Source organism: Phycodurus eques, chromosome 13 (genome assembly GCF_024500275.1).
Source record: "Phycodurus eques isolate BA_2022a chromosome 13, UOR_Pequ_1.1, whole genome shotgun sequence".
In the NCBI taxonomy this organism is placed as follows: Eukaryota; Metazoa; Chordata; class Actinopteri; order Syngnathiformes; family Syngnathidae; genus Phycodurus; species Phycodurus eques.
This window is the reverse complement of record NC_084537.1, coordinates 20,524,554-20,545,840: the sequence shown is the minus strand read 5'-3', so window position 1 is coordinate 20,545,840 and position 21,287 is coordinate 20,524,554. Positions and strand designations below refer to the sequence as shown.

Below are 21,287 nucleotides of genomic sequence, written 5' to 3'. Positions count from 1 at the left end.
CGAGGACGACCCAGGACACGCTGCAGAGACTACGTCTTTCGGCTGGCCTGGGAACGCCTCGGGATCCCCCCGGAAGAGATGGATGAAGTGGCTGGGGAAAGGGAAGTCTGGGCGTCCCTGCTAAAGCTACTGCCCCCGCGACCCGACCTCGGATAAGCGGTTGAAGATGGATGGATGGATGGATATATACAATACCAAAAAATCAAAAAACTTCACGCAAAATAGTTTCCGTCTTTTATTAACTCATTATTTTTTTTCAATCTGGATTTCAAGTAAGGCCATGGATGGAATATCTTGTCAAGATTGAGGTTTACATTCTTCACCTCTATTTACATCTTTTCTAAGTCATGTGGTCATCCGCCATGGTCAGAAAAAAGTAATGCGCCTATTTTGACATAGTAAGGGTGAGTAAGTACAGATATGTATTCACATGGAGCGAGTACATGTAAAAAGTCATCCGAAAAACACTGAATTAAAGAACATGGACCTAAAATGGATTTAAGTACTTAATTAATTCCCACCACTGATAAGGAGTAGGGTATATTTTTTTCATAGCCATGCAAAAGAGAAATACATTTCATAAAATGGATGATACTAATTGCAGGACGTTTTTTGTATGAAATCTCAGATCTCAGCAGGCTTACGGCATGACATCAGTCAGACCTAATTTGATTCGACGGGAGAAAAAGGGCAGACGAGAGCAGCCCCCAGTGTGCGTTTACACCAAGGCGGGTTTTCGGAACGCTATTCATTTCCTTTCCGTTCAGCCGCCGCGCGGGCGCAGGAAGTGCTCCATGTTTGCTAATGGACTCTTGAGTGCTCGCTTGATGTTTGAAGCTGTACTCGTGGTCAAGCACACTTCAGGTGCTTCCATGTTTTCTTTTCCTCAGTACAGACGGACTTCCCGTGTGCGGAACTTTCAGGGCCGTGAGGTGTTTTTAAGACAAATACAAAAATAGTTTCTGTAAACCCAAGCGCCACTTTGGTTTTTTTTTTGGTACATCGAATGTTGAAAATGTTATCTTATATAGAATGCATTATGTCATATCAAAACAATTTTTTTTATACAATCAATAAATCTGTTGGTTAAAGATTGAAGAGTTCGTCATTTGTTGTTGGTCTTTCCCTCTAAAGCAACTCAGTGCAACTGGATCTTTCAACCGGAACTATTATTTTTGCATATCAGACGGAAAATAATGTTTTTATGCACATGTAGACCTATTATCACGTTAAAGCTGCACACACAATGTAATGATGTCGCTAAAGGTGTGAAATGTCATCATTGTGAGGTAGGATTTAAAAAACAACAATGTACTGTATGTACCTTTTTTTTTTATTAATCTAAATATTTCATATTTTGACTGTTTTATTTTGATTTTGACAAACTGATTATTTTCCACTTTTGTTTACTCTTTTTTTGAATAACTGTTAAACTATTTATGTATTATCTATATTACATGAATGTGTAAATTAAATATATTCCATCAAATTTAATATTTATATTAGTCATATATATTTACAATTCAGCGTTTTCAGATTAAGTTGAGTCATTTAGTGGTATTTTGTTTTGTTTTTCAAGTACTACCTGTTTGACATAATTAATGCATTTAATGTATTTAAATGTATTGTATTTCAAATCTTTGGCATTTCTAAATATTTATTGTAATGATTGAAATTTTTTTCACTTTTGGTAAAAAATTTTATGACTGTTTTACTATTAGCATTTTTCTATTTTATTTATTTATTATAAATTAATTTGTTTAGCAATTAGTGCTTGGTCCAAAAGTCGTGTCATTTTACTCTTAATATTCTACTTTTTTATTTGGCGTTACTTAAATTATTTAATCTTTATTTATTATTTACTTAATTATTTCTTTTTCAACTTTTTCTTACTCTATATTCATTTTTTTTCCATTCTTGGTCATGCTTGATAATTAAGTGGAACTAGGACTATTTTTGCAATTATGTTACCATTGTCGTCTTATTTTGTTTTATAACATATTTTGATTTCGCAGATTTTATTTTATATATATATATTTTTTTTTTTAGTTACTCAGTGTTCCAACACAATATTATGTTCACATCCGAATGTGGATTGTTCGGCCTTATGGTGTCATAGAAAATATTTTGTAGCACATTCATTCCAGTATCGCACTGTAGGAGCCTTTCAGTCAGTCCAATCAATTCATCTTGAGGTCACCACACGCACTAAGGACGGCTTCAAACTGATATTTATTGCTTTGCGAGACAATTAGCTAAATCGAAATTGCATCACAGCGGCGACCCGTGTCAGGTCAATTACGCGTCCTTATCGTCCGATCGTCGTTTCAATGCCACGCTACGCTTTCCATCCATCCATTCATCCATTTTCTGAGCCGCTTCTCCTCACAAGGGTCGCGGCAGTGCCGGAGCCTATCCCAGCTGTCATCGGGCAGGAGGCGGGGTACAACCTAAACTGGTCGCCAGCCAATCGCAGGGCACATCCGCACTCACATTCACACCTAAGGACAATTTAGTCTTCAATTAACCTACCACGCATGTGTTTGGGATGTGGGAGGAAACCGGAGTGCCCGGAGAAAACCCACGCAAACACGGGGAGAACATGCAAACTCCACACAGGTGAGGCTGGGGATTGAACCCCGGTCCTCAGAACTGTGAGGCAGACGCTCTAACCAGTCGTTCACCGTGCCGCCGATACACTTTTCATGTAAACTTAATTCAACTCCTTCAACAATTACTGGAATACATTAGTTTTTGTGAATGGTACAGTCCACCCCCACTGATGATAATGGTGTCGGCTGTCTGGTCACACTCTAGGAAGTCGACGGGCCTGCTAAATAACAAACAGGATGGTGTTTTATGAACTTGCACTATTCAGTGCTTTTCTAGTTCAATTTGGCATCAATGCCAGTATTGAAGATATGCAGGATATTGAGCTTTTGGGTGAAATTTTTAAATGAAATTAAAACATTATAGAACCTTTACAGGACTTATTTTGACCTCTAAACTGTCTAACTATTAAGTGTTGCACGACATTTTGCACACGCACACACAAAAGTCTTTGGCGTTTAGGTGAAGATGGATGACGTGTGAGATCGGTTTTGTGTCTGGGACTGCTCGGGCGTGCAGTTCTTGAGGCGGGAGCATGTGGCCAGGCGATTGCCCTCCCAGTAGCCGGCGTCCTGGCCGTCGTGGCAACGGCACTTGGTGCAGGGGTCCACCCAGACGGGCTCGCCGGCGGGAATCACCCAGCTACGGGACGAGTCCACATAGCAGTTTGGACCTGGAGCGAGTAAAATGCTCAATTAATCATGCGTGACTTCATTGGCTTAGACTCAAGTGGGGCCAATGTGAGCATTTTCCCACCTTATCATCGACAAAGGTCCAATTGTAGGATTTATTTATTTTTATTTTTTTATTTCTTTTTTACACTTCACTATTTTTAGCAATTATTTTACTCTTGAAATTTATTTTTACATACATTTTGAAATCTGTTCTTTTTAAAAAATATATATGCATCTTGTATTGTATTTTAATGATTAAGTGATTTGTTTTCACGTGTGTTCCGTTTTTTTATGATTATAACACTACTGAAATTTAATTTTTAAGGTATATTAAAATGCTTGCAATTTGTTTCCAACATTGTATTTGTAGTGACAATGTGATTTGTCATTTTTAGTAACTTATTAGTCAAATTTTATTTATTTGTTAATATTGTATTATTTTGTAATTATTAGGTGATTTTTTTTTCACTTTTAAAAATAGTTATGTTAGTCTTGTAACAATTTTACAATTGGCATTTTTTAACATATTTTTTAATGTTTTTATTAAATATTGTAGACGTAATTAAGTGACTTTTTCACGTTAACTATTTTCAATGATTATTTTATAATTTACATTTATTTTTTATACAGTATGATAATGGTTTTGTATGTTTCAAGTGGATGTTTTTTCTCTTTTGTTACCAATATTTTTTTATTGTTCTTACCCTTGATATTTCCTTCATATATTTTTGCAAACAAGCTATATTTTTTTAAAATCTGGTAATAGTGGTGATTGATTTTTTTTTTAACTTTATTATTTCACAAAATATATTAATTGGTAGTGATTAAGATTTTTTTGTCATTTTTAACTTTTAAGAGTTATTTCAATCTTGACATTTATTTGTAATACTTAATTTTGTATTAATTTGTAGTGAAAAAGTGATTTTTTTTGGGGGGGGGGGGGTTCCACTGCCTTGTGGCACCACACTGCCTCTCACAGGTTAATGTCGGTATTGCGACATGGTCCTCTTAACACAACTTTCTTTTGATAATCTCAAATCCAGAACAGTATACTCACACATGCCGATTTTTTTTCCACATCACATCATGTGTGTGTTCTCGCTCTCAAAAAAATGCCCAAGATGTTAAAAATCAATATGTGAGTCCCCGGCTTGAATGTGACTCTGTATTGTTCAGAACTGGCGCAAACTCACCCTCCTGGCACTCGGGGCAGCACTTGCCAGGCTGGTACACGGGGTTGACGCAAGGTGGGGGCGCGCAGTCGGCCACCAGACAGCGGGCGATGCCGTCCCTGTCGCACGTGCACTGCTCGCATTCGGTTGGCTAGAAAACACACAAACATACACACCCATGAATCAATATAGGCTTCGCTCAACAGACACTTCACTAGGTACGCCTGATCAGTTTTCAATGCTGCTTCTGCGTCGTAGTGGCTGTTTCTCATAGCCTCAATAAAAGTCGACAATAAAGTCAAGTTAATAACTGAGCATTCTTCTATATTCGAAAATGCAATTGTTTTACATTTATTTTTTGCATACAGCTCTATATACCTATATATATATAAAATGGGTTAAAGGGTTATTGTGAGTGTAATACACCAACTTGCCACGAGGTAGCGCAACTACACTTGTGCATGAGGCAAAATCCAGATGTCAGGTGTGATACGTTGTGGCCGTTGATACATTTTCGATAGTTTTTTGAAATCACTGTTACGCAGTACATACTCGTTTAGGTGTGTGTACTGAAGTGTACAGTGACTTGTACCTTCAGTAGGGGGCGCCACTGACGGGTAGTTGCTGTGAATGTGCGAGATCAAAATGAGCCAAAATATCTCCCATCAGTTAAATTTACATACATACATATATATATATATATATATATATATATATATTCTATCTTAATGACATTATTCAGGTTGTAAGTGAATGTGTAGTACAAGTACAATTGTGCACTATTACATTGGAATGCATTTAATTATCATTTCTAATTACTGTATTTTACATTTGACGTTTTTAATTTTTTATTTTTTTTTTATTATTTGGTGTCTAGTTAGTGAGTGTTTATTTTTAAATTTTAATTATTTTTTAATGAATATTTAACTCTTGTAATGCCTTTTCATAGCAAAAAAAATAATAATTGTCATCATTATTTCACAGCAATCGTGAATTTTTTTGTTGTTTTCCAATTCACATTTTTTCAATATATATATTTTTAAATGTTTTCTAATGTCTTAATGTATGGTGTTATTAATATTAATTTACAACTGAGTTATTTTCCTAATATAGTTTTTTAATGTGGTATTAATTAGTTTGTAGTGATTGTCATGTTTTATATTTGTAATTTGTTACGTCCGTTACATTGAAATCTCGATACCCATGCTGTATATTGTTCTATTTATTCAGATACTACTTTTCAACCTGTCAATTTTGACATTTAACATTTTAAATAGATATAACATTAAAGTCACTTATGACTTTTCCTTCCTGAGCTCCACCGGGGACTTAATTACCTGAAAGTTGTGCCCCAGTTCGTAGACCACCCCCCGGTACTCGCAGCCGATTCTCTCGCAGCGGGGACAGCAGTCGCTGGGGTAGTGGCTCACGTGGATGCAGCCGGCCGGCAGGCTGGTGCACTCGGTGCGGGCACAGGCCGAGCCCTCGGCGGTGCACTCGCACTGGGTACAGTGGTCCGAGTCCAGGAAGTACCACTCCCCCAAGTAGTAGACGCTCCCGTTGGCCTCGCAGGTGCTCTCCGGCGGCTGCGGCGGCTGCTGCGGTTGGCCGGCCACCGAGAAGCCGAAGGCGGCCTGGGTGCTAAGGAGCACCGCCAATAGGAGCCGACTCGACAACATGGTTGCCAAACACAACTCAGTGTGGTGAATGCAGTCCAGGAAGGTTCGGTGGATGAATTTTTGTAAAAAAAAAAATTTCTGCTTGGAATATTTGTCACATTGTCGCAAAAACCTGTTTAGTGTGTTCCAACTCTTTGCTCCACTCCAGACTGTCTGCTTTGCTGTCTGTCTGGAGTTCTGCTTGAAAAGTGGGTGGAGGCATCGGGGGAGAATTCGACGTTATCCTCCCCCAAGTGCCCCATTAGTGTCACATTAGTCGGCGTCTACGGTACATTTGGGAACACTTTCAACACGTTTTGACACCCTCGTCTGTCACACTACTACTTTTTAGTGACATAATTAAAGTGACGACGGCGCCTGACGTTGAAATAAAAGTTGTACTTCTTGTCCAAATATGGGCGCCATGAAATCACCTGAAGCGAGATCTCGCGAGACCACCCACCTCCACCTTAGCAACTGACATGTTAGCCTTGGATACCAACCGAGTCGTGCTAAACGCAGATTGACGGTGAGTGTCTTTCACGACTTCTTCATACTATGTGGAAATGTAAACACACAATATGCTTTCCAGAGCGTTGAAATAGTATTAATTTGATTGTTAGTTCATTTGTGACGTCACTTACGTCAAGTTTGTGTATAGTAGCTAGCCTGAATGCTACCTGTCAGCCATCTAAACTAACTTGAACTTGTATCTCGAAATTAGGGCAACCAAATAACACTTACATACTAATTCAAACCAAATGTGTTATTTGCTAGAGTCCCTGTGCAAAAGCAAGGTGTCATCTCCTGTGCTGAATTAAGGTGGTGGTGGTAAATTGTCAGTGGAGAACCCACCCCCCAAAAAGTACCCTGAAATTGACATAATGAGCTTGCCCAGATAAGCTGCCTTTTAAATATTAGTGTGGAGGTTTTCCCATTCACATGACATTTAGATTAAAAATATTCTTTTTCCAAATATCATTTAGGGTCCTTGCATTAGTTAACTCTAAGTGCTGTATTGGGAGTTGATTAGCTGCATAGTGTGCTAGTGGTTAGCGTGTATGCCTCACAGGTTCTTGGGTTTGAATCTCAGCTATGAGCTTCCTGTGTTGCATTTGCATGCGCTCCCGTGCTCCCACACCCCCAAAAACATTCATGCTAGGTTCATTGAAGACTAAATTGTTCGTGAGAGTCAGATTTGATAGGCTTCAGCTTTATCGTCACCCTACTGTAAGTGAGCAAGCTATAGAAAAAGGATGGATGAGATGTACAAAGGGCAAGGTATCATCTCCGAAGCTGAATCTTAGTATTTCTTAACTTTGTGTCTATTCCTCAGCCACAGACTGCCACCCATATGCAGTCTAGCAGCGGGAACCAGACTGGGTGCCCTGCTCCGTCTCTGTGGAGCCTGATTGTTGAGCACGTCCCGCGGTCCGAGATGCCCAAGATTCACGCCACGCTGGGCCGCTCGCTGGTCGACACATACACGGAGCTACACGCAGAGGTGAGGGGAATTATTTTGGAGGAAAATGGTATTTTGAATCCAAAGTCACCAGGTACCTTGTTTAACTACATGATCAGATTTAAATACAATATTTTCTCTTATAGTCGCTTGGGGGCTTTATTCTTACTAATTCATTTTTATTTTTTGGTTATTATTTTGTTCCACAAATAAGGATATTTCATTACAATAATACAGTGGAACCTCCAAGGTTGAACACAATCTGGCTAATTTACGTCCTGATGCCCCACAACAATTCCTTCCCATAGGAAGTAATGTCAAGTGAATTCACCAGTCATTAAATCTCTATCCTCTATTTATTATGTAACGTGTTAACATTCCTAACTACCATACAGGTGTAAAGAGATGTTAACCACTGTATAATCCCACTTCTGACATAAAGTTTTCTGCACCATACAATGACAGTAAAGGCTTTTTATGCTGTTCTAATGACACGAAGTAAAACTACTAACCATTTGAAGATGCTTGACGGTGAAGAAAGAGGAAACATTTAGGGACTTTTAGTATCTGCTCGGTAAAATTCATGTGTTTGTTACAATTAATTGAGTGCATTGTACGGTGGTCGAATGGTTTGCACGTCTGCCTCAGAGTACTTAGGTTGAGGGTTCAAATCCGTCTGCGGCCTTTCTGTGCTGTCTCCATGTTCTCCCCGTGCTTGAGTGTTTTTTTTTCGGTGACTATGGCTTCCTCCCCCATTCCATAAACAAGCAAGTTAGGTTGACTGAAGACTTAACTTGTCCTTAGGTGTAAGTGTGCGTCTCCGATTGGGTGGCCGCCTCTCGCCCAAAGTCAGCTGGGATAGGCTCCAGTTCACCTGCAACACTAGTGAGAATAAGCAGCACAAGAAATGAATGGATGGATGGTTTCTACTGACCAACCAGAGCCTTGTCCATGTCAGCATAAATTCTGTTTTACCTCTATGGTTTAAAAAGCCAAATTATTCTCCCCCCTTTGAGAGTAGATGTCTGTTTTTTAGTAAGATTCCTTCTCGGAGTGAATCAACTTTATCTCACCTCGGCAGTCCTGGCAGTTAAAGGAAAGCTTCGTTGAGCTGTGCATCGTCAGCAAGTACAACTCCCAGACTGCCAAATAAAAGCCAAACTCGGTTAAAATTGGCACCGCCGTCCAAATGTAAGCTAGCCAGACGTCAATATTTACACAAGGGGCTGCTGAACTCTCCCTCAGCTCGGCTTATTGACCCCACTCAAGACCGATTTGGCGTACTGATGACAAGTCCTGATTGCGGGATCGAGGTCACTTGGGAGGGTGGATCAAAGAAAACGACGGGGTTTTGAGGAGCCGAGAATAATTTTTTTTTAAAAAAAGGCAAAATTAGGGGTGGGGAACCTACGAAAGCATTTGAGCCGGCCTGCCATGAAAGTCTGAAAACAAATCACACCTCCCGGGCATGGGAGGAGTTCGGTGAGGCCACGGAGAACCACTTCCGGGCGGCTTCGAGGAAATTCTGGTCCACCATCCAGCGTCTCAGGAGAGGAAAGCAGTGCATCATCAACACTGTGTATAGTGGGGATGGGGCGCTGCTGACCTCGACTCGGGACGTTGTGAAGAGGTGGGGGGGAGAATACTTCGAAGACCTCCTCAATTCCACCGACACGCCTTCCCTTGAGGAAGCAGAGTCTGGGTTCTCAGAGGCGGGCTCTCCTATCTCTGGGGTTGAGGTGGTTAAAAAGCTCCTCGGTGGCAAGGCCCCGGGGTTGGATGAGATTCGCCCGGAGTTCCTAAAGGCTCTGGATGTTGTGGGGCTGTCCTGGTTGGCACGCCTCTGCAACATGGCGTGGACATCGGGGACAGTGCCTCTGGTTTGGCAGACTGGGGTGGTGGTCCCCCTTTTTAAGAAGGGGGACCGGAGGGTGTGTTCCAACTACAGGGGAATCACACTCACACTCACAATTCAGGGGTGCTGGAGAGGAGGGTCCGTCAGGAAGTCGAATCTCAGATCCAGGAGGAGCAGTGTGGTTTTCATCTTGGCCGTGGAACAGTGGACCAGCACTTCACCCTCGGCAGGGTCCTCGAGGGTGCATGGGAGTTCGCCCAACCAGTCTACATGTGTTTTGTGGACTTGGAGAAGGCGTTCGACTGTGTCCATTGGGGAGTCCTGTGGGGGGTGCTTCAGGAGTATGGGGTACCGAACCCCCTAGGGGCAGCCGAGGCGTAGAGGGGGTCCGGTTTGGTGGCCTCAGTATTGCATCTCTGGTTTTTGCAGATAATGTTGGCTTCATCAAGCCGTGACCTCCAACTCTCACTGGAGCAGTTCACAGCTGAGTGTGAAGCGGCTGGAATGAGAATCAGTACCTCCAAATCTGAGACCGTGGTCCTCATTCAGATAAGGGTGGAGTGCCCTCTCCGGGTCGGGGATGAGATCCTGCCCTAAGTGGAGGAGTTCAAGAATCTTGGTGCCTTGCTCACGAGTGAGCGAAGAATGGAATGGGAGATCGACAGGCGGATCGGTGCAGCGTCTGCAGTGATGCGGACTTTGTATCGATCCGTTGTGGTAAAGATGGAGCTAAGCCGAAAGGCGAAGCTCTCGACTTACCGGTCGATCTACGTTCCTACCCTCACCTATAGTCACGAGCTGTGGGTCGTGACCGAAAGAACAAGATCCCAGATACAAGCGGCCGAAATGGGTTTCTCCGCAGGGTGTCCGGGCTCTCCCTTAGAGATAGGGTGAGAAGCTCGGTCATCCGGGAGGATCTCAGAGTAGTGCCGCTGCTCCTCCGCATTGAGAGGAGCCAAATGAGGTGGCTCGGTCATCTGTTTAGGATGCCTCCCGGACGCCTCCCCGGTGAGGTGTTCCGGGCACGTCCCACCTGGAGGAGACTCCGGGGACGACCCAGGACACGCTGGAGAGACTCTCGGCTTGCCTGGGAACGCCTCGGGATCGCCTCGGAAGAGCTACAGGAAGTGGCTGGGGAGAGGGAGGTCTGGGCTTCCCTGCTGAGGCTGCTGCCCCCCCGACCCGACCTCGGATAAGCGGAAGACAATGGATGGATGGATGGATGAAACAGACCGGGACTGACATTCACGTACAGTTTGTGTTTTTTGGTTTTTTTTTTGACACCTCAGGTGGGGACATACGGAAAAAGTCACACATTGGCGAGGCATAACCACACACACACACACACAATCAAAAGCACATTAGGTCCGCAATTATTTAATCAATTTTAATGGCCTTTCACATGCAAAAGACGATAATTGGCAACGATTAAACGCCTGGAGAACGGAAATCAAATTAGAATGATGCAGAGTGAATCAGTTCATATGCAAATCATACACGCACGCACACACATGCAGAAAGACACTCGGGGTCGGCATAACCGCGTTAAAGAGGCTAATCCTCCACTGTTGATAAGACTGTTTGCTACATGAATTCTTTAACTTGGATATGGATGTCGGGGGGGAAACGCGTCTGTGTGTGTGTGTGTGTGTGTGTGTGTGTGTGGCGCACAGAAAATGTGAGGCGATGCTGGCTCAGGAAATTTGGCTTCACACTGAAGGTCGAACACTATCTGCTCCAGAATGCCGCTAAGAACGTTCCGAAACTATATATTTTGGGTCCGAATAGGGCAGCATAGCGGGCGAGTGGTTAGCATGTCTGCCTCACACTTCTAAGATTTGGGATTCAAATCTCAAGTTTGCATTGTGTTTTTCTCTGGTTACTGCGCCTTCCTGCCACATTCCTAAAACATTCACGTTAGCTTCACTGAAGACGCTAAAATGAGACACGAATGTAAAGGGTTGTTTGCGTATGCCCTTTGATTGACTGGCAGCCGGCCCAGAACGCACCCCGCCTCTCGCCCCGATTCAGCCGGGGTAGACTCCAGCTCGCCTGCAACTATAATGAGGCAGGCGAGCAGTATAAAGAAAAAAAAGGATTGATGGATTCTTTGTCCCTCACTATTTCTCCTGGAGCCTTGTAATGAATCCCATGCCTGCGTTCACCAATATGAAAGGTACAAGGCGGCTCCTCCATTCCCCCTCCACCCCCTCGCGTCAAGGTCTACATTGTCTATCGTGGTTAGATTAGCCTCGGCGAGGCCACTCTCTCGCTCCTTTCAGATCTCCCGACAGCGTACAAAAATAAACCCCTCTATGTATTCACAAACCCGGTGCAATAATTTGGGTTTTGGCAGCGCTCCCCCCTAAAATAGCTCCTGCATGAGATCAACTGTTTTACTGCAGAAAGGAAGGACGGAAGGAGAGAGAGAGGGGCAGCAAAATCCACTCGTCAGCCTCTGAGCCATGAAGCCTTTCACATAAACACTGCAGACAACAGCCGACGGCCCACAGAGGAGGCCGCGCTAGCTGGCCTTGTGTAGATTTGTGTGTTGTGTCACACACACGTATAAAAAACATTTTTTAAACGTGTTTCAGCTCTTCCTGACCATATATATTCCTTCGAAGAGAAGTTTTTACTGAAAGGGGTCCGACATGATTGACAAGCAGCAGGTGTGGAGGTGTTAATGGTAGCCAGACACATCTGCACATATTTTCTTCACCCTTTTATATTTTCCCCTTAGTATTTGTTTCCAAAGCACACTTCAAGAGTTTTCGTTGTCGTTTCCCGTTTCAAGAAGACTCGAGTGTAGGAATTGTGTGCCATTGGGTAACGCACAGAGTTTAAGCAGGGTTCACACATCAATAATCAGGCCGGATTTGAGCATTTTTGGCCCCTTCCGATCAAAGTCAGCAGAGGCTCGATTTGCGGACGTCTCCGAGAGACGATCATGACCGATTATCTTGTGGTGCGGGGGTGCGTTAAGAGTGATTTTCTTGGCTGATCTGCTCAGAAAACATTCAGGCCGTTAAACCTGGTCAATATTTGCAATCGCAAAACGGTGAGCCTAGCCTATCGTTGTTTATTTTTTTACACACAAATGAAAATGGAAGTAACTACGGGGTTGTTGTGGCCATTTGGAGCTGTTGTTTTTTTAGGTGCATTCATTCACAAGATTTATGAGGGCTTCTGCCACAGCAAAGTCACCCAAGCATGTCTTTATGGATGCTGTTGTGTGCACTGACAGCATTCAAGGGCTGCCCACAAGATGTTCCTCCAAATTGGGAAACGTACAATTGTACATCCATCCATTTCCTTTACCACTTATCTTCACAATTGTAGATTCTGATGGATTCTCGCGTCTCATTACTTTTGTCCGTAGAGTGTGACAGTCATCATCGTCATCCCTTAAAATTCAAACAAAACCAGCTAATTATCTATGAATGCATTTCAGTCAGTTGATGGGCTCCATTTTATCTCACGCGAGTGACTAATTAGCCTACCGTTGCTTCACAAATGTAAATATTGTCTTGTTTCAGCGAAAGGAATCCATCAGCTGACTACAATGCCGAGAGTATCGAATGCATAAGATTTGCGCTCATTGATGGGTGTCACCGTCCCGCCCTTTTCTCACAGGCAGTCATGTGGCACAAGATATGGCAGGACAGCCAGCGGGCGGGGGCCCCGCTCTCCCGATCGAGGGGCCCCCTGGCCGACCCGCCGGTGATCAAGGAGCTGGTGAGGGCCGAGGTCAGGATGCTGCTGGAGAGTCTCCAGGAGAAATTCTTCAGGGAGGGAAGGTCGGTGCATATTGCCACGCACGAAAAATCCCAATTTTATTTTATTTTTTTCTCTCTCTCATTTGCTATGCGGTGACCCTTCACCTCTGCACATTTGTCTGTAGAACAGAACTAAAACGATTCGCTGAAAAATGCATCTAATCGCAGCAGCGTGACAGATGATTCTAGTAGCGGTCCTGGTGGAGTTAATTAACACTGTAGCAAGCATGGTGGTAAACTTCTCAAGATGATGCAGAGAAAGAAAGCTTGTTGCGACTTTCGGCTTGTCCTGTCAGTGGTCGTCGCAGCGAATCACTCGCCCCTCAATGTTTGACAGTAGATATAGTTCCTTTGTATTCTTCCTTTTTGCGTCGGCCAACACAAGAGTTTGAGGAGTGACTTGCCAAAAAAAAGCTCTGGTCCAGAAGATGTTCTCCATTTGTAGCTTGTCAATATTTAGTTTGGCCAATTTCATTCTCGCTAGTAGTTATTTCAGTGTCCACTGTGGATTTGACAACAATTTTGTCCAAGTGCATGTTGCCCCTGGTTGGAAAAAAAGTTATATCTTAGGAAAGTTGACAGATAGCAACACTGTTCTCAAGTAAAAGTGGACAGAAAGTGAAGGCCCGTCATCCTCTTCATGGGGCTGTTTACTTGTAAATTGTCTTCTCCCCACGTCTTGCTTTGTCCCAACAGCTGGACTGTCCCGTCCTCTACCCACGTTTTCCCTCCAACAAAGACGTCCATAAAACACTATACTTTGCTCTTTTGTCAGTTACAAATGAGACGGAAAGTGCAGGAACAAAGGTTTCGTTGCAATTCAGTAAGTCACTTAAAGGGAAATGCTGCATTTCACGGCCGAAGGAAGCAAACATTGAGCTGGATTTTTAGAGGCCCTCTCACCACTTTGTTAAGTTATTAAATAGAATATATGTGGAAGCGCTAAGTGGCCAGCTAAAGACACACCTTAAAAAAATGGGGTCCCGTTCTGATAAGCGAAGAAACATTGAGTAATCAGGCTGTTTAAGGCATCCTTTTAAGTGCTCTCAGTGACTCTGGGGCTGTTTTTTTTCTCCTTCGTTTTTTACGGAGGCAAGTTATCAGTCTTATACAAATGTAAGGAGCGGTTATAAAACATCCTAATTGATGTTTGCTATTTAATTTCTCACGCCAACGTCAGGGCATCAACAGGCAACCAGTGCTAGGCAATCAAATGGCTTTTATTGGGAAAACATAGAAGCAAGTCATAAACCTGCTGTCTCTCTGTGTGTGTGTGTGTGTGTGTGTGTGTGTGTGTGTGTGTGTGTGTGTGTGTGTGTGCGTGTGTGTGTGTGTGTGTGTGTTAGTTAGTAAGTAATTCTCCCGGCAACTAAGTTGTTGCCACCAGGAATGTTGCCTTGTGCAACCTCAGAGAATAGCCCAAGGTAATGTTCCCTCCGTTTTTTTTTTTCTCGTTTTGTGACTATTTATTGCGTACTCTTTAGGGTGTAACGAGTACGAGTACGGCTATCGTTACCGTAACGACCAGGGGTGGAGCTCGGTGGTTGCGTCAAACTGAGCCGCCGCTACTAGTCCAGAATGTGAAGAAATAAAGCAAACGCCCACAAAGACATTAAAAGCATGGAATGTGTGTTTTTTTACTCATGGAGGCGGCGCTTCGTCAAGATGCCAATTTTTACCTTGTCAATTAGTGAAGCAGATCCGTGCATGTGGTGCATGCAGCGGACACATTGCCAAGCTCAAATACCCACCGCCCCCGTTTGACAACCTTGCAAAAACGTGTAAAACCCATGCCACGCCAGTAGTTGGCGATGATGCTTCGTAAAGAAACACTGTGCGCTTCGACTTTGGTAAGACTCCACTGAATACACGTATATGAAGTATTTTAATCACGTACGTTATTACAGCAATTAATTACGCTATTATTTTGCTCACATCCGGACTTAAACACGTATCACTGGTATGTTGCTTTCAAATGTTTCTATGTGGAGGCTCCAAAACACTGTTGTTATGGCAACCAATGGCCAAATTGGCATCATTTTGTAAGTTTTTTTTTAGTTTGCAGTTGTTGTTTTTGTTTGAATAACTCACTGAACTCACTCACTCACTAATTCAAGATTCAGCAGCTCTCACTGCATTTGGAGAAGTTACTTCAGAAATTGTTTTCATATTGCTCTTTCAGACGCAAAGTGAAGACTTACTCCTGCGTGGCCGACCTGCAGTGTAATGCATTTTGTAAAATCCCCATTGACTGGAGGAAATGTAGTCCATTGTAACATTGCCAGAATGTATTGTTGCCCCACAGGCTGTGCCAGCACAGATCTCGTCTCCCCATTGATTTTTTTTTATTTTATTTATTTATTTATTTTTTAAACTTGGCTGACTGTGTGCATTTTTGTGAGTAATGTTCTTAAAACTGACCTAGATAGGATAATACAGAGTGTTTCATTTTGTTCATTTAGGTCAGTTTAATGCTTTTCTGTCGTTGCGGAAGCATCTAGCAAAGCAAGCAATTCCTCAAGCTATCAGACTCTTTTTCCTTGCAGGCCTATATTGTAGACAAGCGCAATCTAATTACCAGTGCGACTTCCCAGTAGCAGTCTGATTTTTCAAATGTATTTATTTATTGTGATTTGAGCCATTTGTATGAGGGTGTGTGTCCCTTGTAAAAGTCAACTGATTTATCCTATTGGACTACTCTTGTGTGGTCTTCATCCCTGAGGCAGCCATCTATTCCCCCCCCCCCACACACACACCCACACACACACACAAGCCAGTCAGTATCTGTGTGATTTGTGTACGGGTAGAAAACACTCATTTTCTATAATGCGGCAACAATAAAACCAAGCAGGCTGTTGGCTCGCCTGCGGCTGCTTGCTTTAGTTACTTTTTTTACCCCCTTAGGGTGTTTCCAGAATATATAATGCCGGTGCTCAACTTTTCCATTTTAAGGTCTATGTTTATAAGGCTCATAATCATGGCTGGGCTCCTCTGTTATTTTTGTTTGGAGTGTCTTAATGCACCAGGACGTAGCAGATGTCGTTTTGTCGTTGCAGGCGCGATGAGGAGTTGTTAAGTCGTTACAACGCGAAGACCGTAAACTTTGCCCTCGGTCGCCTTGACATCGGCGCCGAGCCCAAAGATGAACTCAGGTGTGGGCGAGCGACATTGCCGTAAAGCGACTCTCACGATTTAACCGTTTTACCTTCGCTTTTCTCTCCTGAAGCTCAAGCGCTTCCATCCAGTCGAGCGTCCAAGTGGAGATTGAAGCGATGAAGGACAATCTGAATATCACCGACATCAACAAAGTGGTGCAACATCTTAAGTAAGTCGTACCTACCTACAATATTTCATTTGGAGCATTTGTTTTCGTCTGAAGCAGCTTTGGACGCTGAGAGTTAGTTTGTTTTATATCTTAGCGCCTTAAGCAGGACAAACTGCATAACTTTTCACTTCAAATTTGTGCTATACGAGTAGATCGCCTGTCACGAAACATCAAAGCTAAAGAGTGAAGTACTTACAGCATAGAGGCATATATTGTATTATAATACTGTAATAATGTAAAGACATTTAAAAAAAAAAAATTGCCACATTTTCTGCTTCAATTCAATGGACGTTGTTCTGCTCCCTCTGGTGTGTGCATCTTGGCCACCTGGAGGGAAACAGACATACGGATATGCTGTACATGGAGACGGTAATATACTAATATTAGTTCTTCTGCACAGAGAATGAAGAATATATGCCTGTGAGTATAGTTGTATTGTGTTGAGTTCAAATCCACACTTTGAGTTCCAACGCCCTGTATGTCTTTTTTTTTTTTAAAAAGCCACTTCTGTCTACTTTTTTTTAATTCCTCGGGATTGAGCCACACTCCCTTTGCGATCGACCTATTGGGCACCCCTGCATTAGACGAATAGAATTTTCTCTCGCTGGACAAAGCGTACTGTAGCCGTAAAAAGCCGTATATTTGAGAAACGGACAAGTTGTAAAGTAGTTTTAAGTTATATAGGTTGTGAATTGAAGTCTGTATTCTGGAAGAGTCACCAATACATCAAGTTAAGCATGCTTGATTTTTATTGTATTGGACTTAATTGGTTGTTAAACTCAATGAGTGGAGTGTCAACCCGTTTTCTTGAGTCAGTCCCCCCCACAGCTGTCCCAGACAGCTTTTCGCCTTTCCTCGCGTCCTTCACTTTCCATCCTTCCTATTCTTCCTCCATCCCTGGCTTCATGGTTCGTGTAGCAGTGCGGTCAATGGGGCTACCTTGGAAGAGAGCCCACTCCTCTCTCTTTTCTCCCTCCCTCCCTCTCTTTCTCTCTTCCGTTTCCCGTCTTGAGTAGAACAAAAGAGTCCATTGTGAGAAAGTGCGTCCCCGAGCCGAACGCCAGTCGGCGGACGACTCGAACGCGCTTATGTAACCGGAGAGTGACGACCTCTTCCTCGGGAAAACGACTTATTTGTCCTTGCTTTGTTAAGCCGTCTCCCTCTGCCTGTGTGCAACTTTTTAATAGAGTCTCATTTATCGTGTGACTGGGGACCTGCAGTTTCCGACATGACCTCGATTGTAGCTTTTGTCTCCATATATTTCGAATGAAAAACAACTGCAGAATAAATGTCTTTGAAAAGGCTTGCTTTTCATCTACACTACCTCCCTACCGCAATACCGAACTGCACAAATACCTTTCAACCTCTCCTGATTATCTAGTCACATACCTCCCTATATACCTAGCGAATTTTGTTGGCAGCCACGCACACACACACACACACACCGTTAATTCGAAGTGAGTAACAAAACCCAAAAGAACGCAGTCCATAAGCATGGATTGTACCGCGCGGAGGGTACCTGCAGTACTATCCTACTCCAAACCTACCTACATTCAGTACTTACCCTTGGTATTGGTATTGGTACCCCTAACTAACTACCTATCATTTTTACGACCTTAACACATATCCATCGAACTGGCGACCTCCTCACCTACCACTGTAATCATTTGCAGGTCTATCCTGAGTGAAGAATGTGCTGCACTGAAAGCACAAGTAAAGCACACACAGGTAAGACAGGATGGAGTTGTGAATTATTCTTTAATCCTCTTTTGTTTTAATCCCCGAAGCCTTCAACTATGTGTGGATAACCAGATCATATTTGCCGTATTGATGTGAGCTTTTTGAAACATGCGCGGATTCCACTGACTGTGAAACCAATAACAATCCTGCTTTTTTCCCCCTCTCTCTCTCGCTCTCTCTCTCTCTCTCTCTCTCCATACACTTACATGTATATGTGCTACATAAACACAAGCAGCCCCTCACATTACGGCATCTGTGCATGTTCCAACCCCCGCTAGGTCGAGGCAACACACGTCTGTAACGCTGTCATACTCGTGAAGGGTTATGACTTATTGAGGCCAGATGTTGCCGTAGATCTAGTCCCACAAGGGAAAAGACCACAAATATGTTGTCTATTTGTGAGAATGCTTGGTTGTGTTCATATAATATTGGAGAGAAATGCACTTTACAATCAGCTTGCTAACAGGCACACACACACACGCATCCTGCTTGTCATTTCCTCTGGATGTGAATTTGAGTGCAAATTATGATGGAACACTTCTGTTTAAGCGTTTACACGCATAAATTCCTCTCCACTCTCCCAGTTTGTTATTTTTAGCCCGTTTGCTTCCTCTGCCTCTTTCCAACGACCTTCTCTGATCAATGTACAGTACATTTACCGCCTGCTTTGCCACTGTCTTCAGCAGTCACAAACCATAGTGTTATATGCGCAGTTAATGTAACATCGAGTACGTACCCCATTTGTGTTACATGATTTGCAGGAACTGATCAAAAAGCAGTGCAGGAGTCAGGATGAGGGCGTCAACAGTGAGCCAACCCTTGCAGGTAAGTGCTGGAGGAACATCGGGGCTAATGCTGCCATCTATGGGCCCATTGACGCAAATGACTGGGGTTGAGTCTCTTGTACGCTACTGTAATATTGTTGATATAATTGACATCGTTTTCTGTATCTGTATTGTTTTTAACTACCTTTTTAGACTTGAAAGAGCTGAGAGGGGCTATTCAAAAAGACTTAGAGCTCTACCCCTCGCCTCCCTCGCATGTTGCGGAGAAAGCAACGAGACAGACGTTCAGGTTAGCCTGCGAGCACGCTGTTATCATGGTCTCTTTCATTTTATCAGAAACCCAGTGCTGTGATCACTTTCTCTATTTAGAGCTGCTTCAATTTTGCCAATTTGTGTCTTTTCTTTCCATCGTCGATCGCAGGCTGTCAACTGGACAAAAGAACTCTGATAAAACCTTGTACACGATAACTTCTACCTCGCTCCGAAGGCCACATCCTCCCTCCGCTCCGCCTCACTTGAACTTTTGCGGCTCCCTAAAGCCTATCGACGCCTTGGAGACCACCTCAAGGACTTCTCATCAGCACAAAAGTGTCACGTCGGCGTCTCGACACAGAAAAGTCCGCCTGAAAACCACCGCGAGCGATCCGGTGGTGATGGAACCTTCGCGCCCAGAGGAAGATAACTCGGATTTCCTCTGGCGGCTCCTCACGACCGCAGATAGCTCACCCTTCTTCCCCACGCAGTATCTACAGCCCGGGTAGGAAGGGCAAATTATGGGCATAGGAAGGTTAAATGTAAGACCTTTTTTTGTGGAGTGAAGTAGTGCCGTGAGAGTGGAAAAGAGCTCGTCGTGGACAAGATTTGAGTCAGTAGTAAAGAAGCAACCGTGTCACTCATCAGTAGTGGTATTATGCACGTGTACTCACGACAAATATGGACATTGTTTGGGTTTTTTTGTAATAGGAGTATCTGAACAAATGTTTACAAGCACGTCACTTCCAAAAGGCACTGAGCTGACCTCTAGTGTAAATGATATATGCACAAATCACCTTTACTCATCATTAAGTATGTACTTTTTTTGTCTGGTGATGACAGCCAGTGGTGGGCAAGGTGGGGCAGGACCCGAGCGCCCTCTATTGATGAGCCTGCACTGATTTTTGTTTTTTTTAAAACTGATTTACTGTTTATACCGTGATAGATGGTGAGCCAATGATGACTGAGCCGCTGTCACTTGGAATTGCCGCTATTCCATCAAGTTGTTTATGGGCCGCGGCGATTGGTTCAAGCAGCGCTGTCTTGTCAGCATGGCTCCAATCAGGTGATGCTTGTTTTAGTACTGTGTAGCCTACAGCCATCCCTTTGATTGGAAATTAATTAAGATTGTGTTATTTTGTTTTGTGTACATCACAAGTTTGTTTTACATCTTTATTTGTATTTGCTTTTATTTTACCTTGTTTTACTCTGCTGCGTGCAGCCAGGTCATTATTGCAAAGCAGAAACTGTTCTCAATTGCCTTACCTGGAAAAATAAAGGTTAGATGAAATTTAAAAAATGTTTTTATTTTTTAAGTTACAAAGCGAGTTAGCAGATCACTACAAATCACAGCAATCCCTTGATAGGCTGCAAATAGGACTCCCAAGTAGCCGTGAACATAGATGCAATCTGATTGGATGCTTTGTGGCAATGCCATGACTTCATTTCTACATAGTTGTTTTCTCTCTCTCTCTCTCTATGATGTCACAGTTGATCTGTATTAAATCGTTACGAATCGAAGTTATGCATAGGATGGTTTGTGGCCCTGACATTTTCCCACACCAGTTCATCGAACACTACCACGAATTTCAGGTTTTTTTTGTCCTAAGTGCAACAAAATGTCAGACAAGCGCCTTTCCAATACAAGGCTGCCTCTGAAGAAGGTCAACTCGCAGCAGCAGGACCACGTCAAACACCCGATGTCCAGCAAGGATCCAGCGGGGGAAGTTCAGTCTGCTGCAGTGACTATTGTGGCACAGACTTTAAGAAATGTATGGAGTTTAAAGTGACTAGTAGTGTGATAATCTGGAACCTTGTCAATTGTGCAAATGGTGCAGATATTTCTCAAGCACGAGTGGTATGGGTTTATCATCATCAATATATATTAGAAAGTTTACTTTCAACGAGAAAACTGTCAAGTGTTGGAATTTAAAACACAAACGAATGCCATTTTTTGTTTTTTACTTTTTTTTTT

At 43.1% G+C, this 21,287-nt stretch overlaps 2 protein-coding genes across 5 annotated transcripts; one reads left to right on the top strand and one right to left on the bottom strand.

Annotated features, from left to right (window-relative positions):
• Positions 1-221: 221 nt before the first annotated feature.
• zgc:113531 (uncharacterized protein LOC541359 homolog) lies at positions 222-6,363 on the bottom strand. The gene is made up of 3 exons (XM_061695199.1): positions 5,794-6,363; positions 4,478-4,607; positions 222-3,283 (listed from the first exon to the last, which is right to left on the bottom strand). Exons 1-3 carry the CDS (start codon positions 6,133-6,135, stop codon positions 3,069-3,071), a joined length of 687 nt encoding a protein of 228 aa, XP_061551183.1. The 5' UTR covers positions 6,136-6,363; the 3' UTR covers positions 222-3,068.
• A 193-nt stretch (positions 6,364-6,556) lies between these two features.
• Positions 6,557-20,594, top strand: ccdc24 (coiled-coil domain containing 24). 4 transcript variants are annotated; one of them, XM_061694572.1, is made up of 10 exons: positions 6,557-6,643; positions 7,457-7,618; positions 13,068-13,231; positions 16,267-16,362; positions 16,437-16,535; positions 18,209-18,263; positions 19,037-19,100; positions 19,253-19,349; positions 19,482-19,817; positions 20,259-20,594. In XM_061694572.1, the coding sequence occupies exons 2-10, from the start codon at positions 7,469-7,471 to the stop codon at positions 20,263-20,265; spliced, it is 1,068 nt and encodes a 355-aa protein (XP_061550556.1). In that variant the 5' UTR covers positions 6,557-6,643; positions 7,457-7,468; the 3' UTR covers positions 20,266-20,594. The 4 variants fall into 4 exon arrangements, with proteins under 4 accessions (XP_061550556.1, XP_061550555.1, XP_061550558.1 ...); XM_061694571.1 differs by having other exon boundaries at positions 7,451-7,618; XM_061694574.1 differs by having other exon boundaries at positions 7,451-7,618; positions 19,482-20,594.
• Positions 20,595-21,287: the final 693 nt, after the last annotated feature.

Coding starts and splice junctions, on each gene's coding strand:
- zgc:113531 (XM_061695199.1), bottom strand. CDS start 6,135: ATGTTGTCGAGTCGGCTCCTATTGGCGGTGCTCCTTAGCACCCAGGCC. Junction 4,608..5,793: donor AACTGGGGCACAACTTTCAG/GTAATTAAGTCC, acceptor TGTGTTTTCTAG/CCAACCGAATGCGAGCAGTG. Junction 3,284..4,477: donor CTGCCCCGAGTGCCAGGAGG/GTGAGTTTGCGC, acceptor TACTCGCTCCAG/GTCCAAACTGCTATGTGGAC.
- ccdc24 (XM_061694572.1), top strand. CDS start 7,469: ATGCAGTCTAGCAGCGGGAACCAGACTGGGTGCCCTGCTCCGTCTCTG. Junction 16,536..18,208: donor AAAGTGGTGCAACATCTTAA/GTAAGTCGTACC, acceptor AATCATTTGCAG/GTCTATCCTGAGTGAAGAAT. Junction 18,264..19,036: donor CACAAGTAAAGCACACACAG/GTAAGACAGGAT, acceptor CATGATTTGCAG/GAACTGATCAAAAAGCAGTG.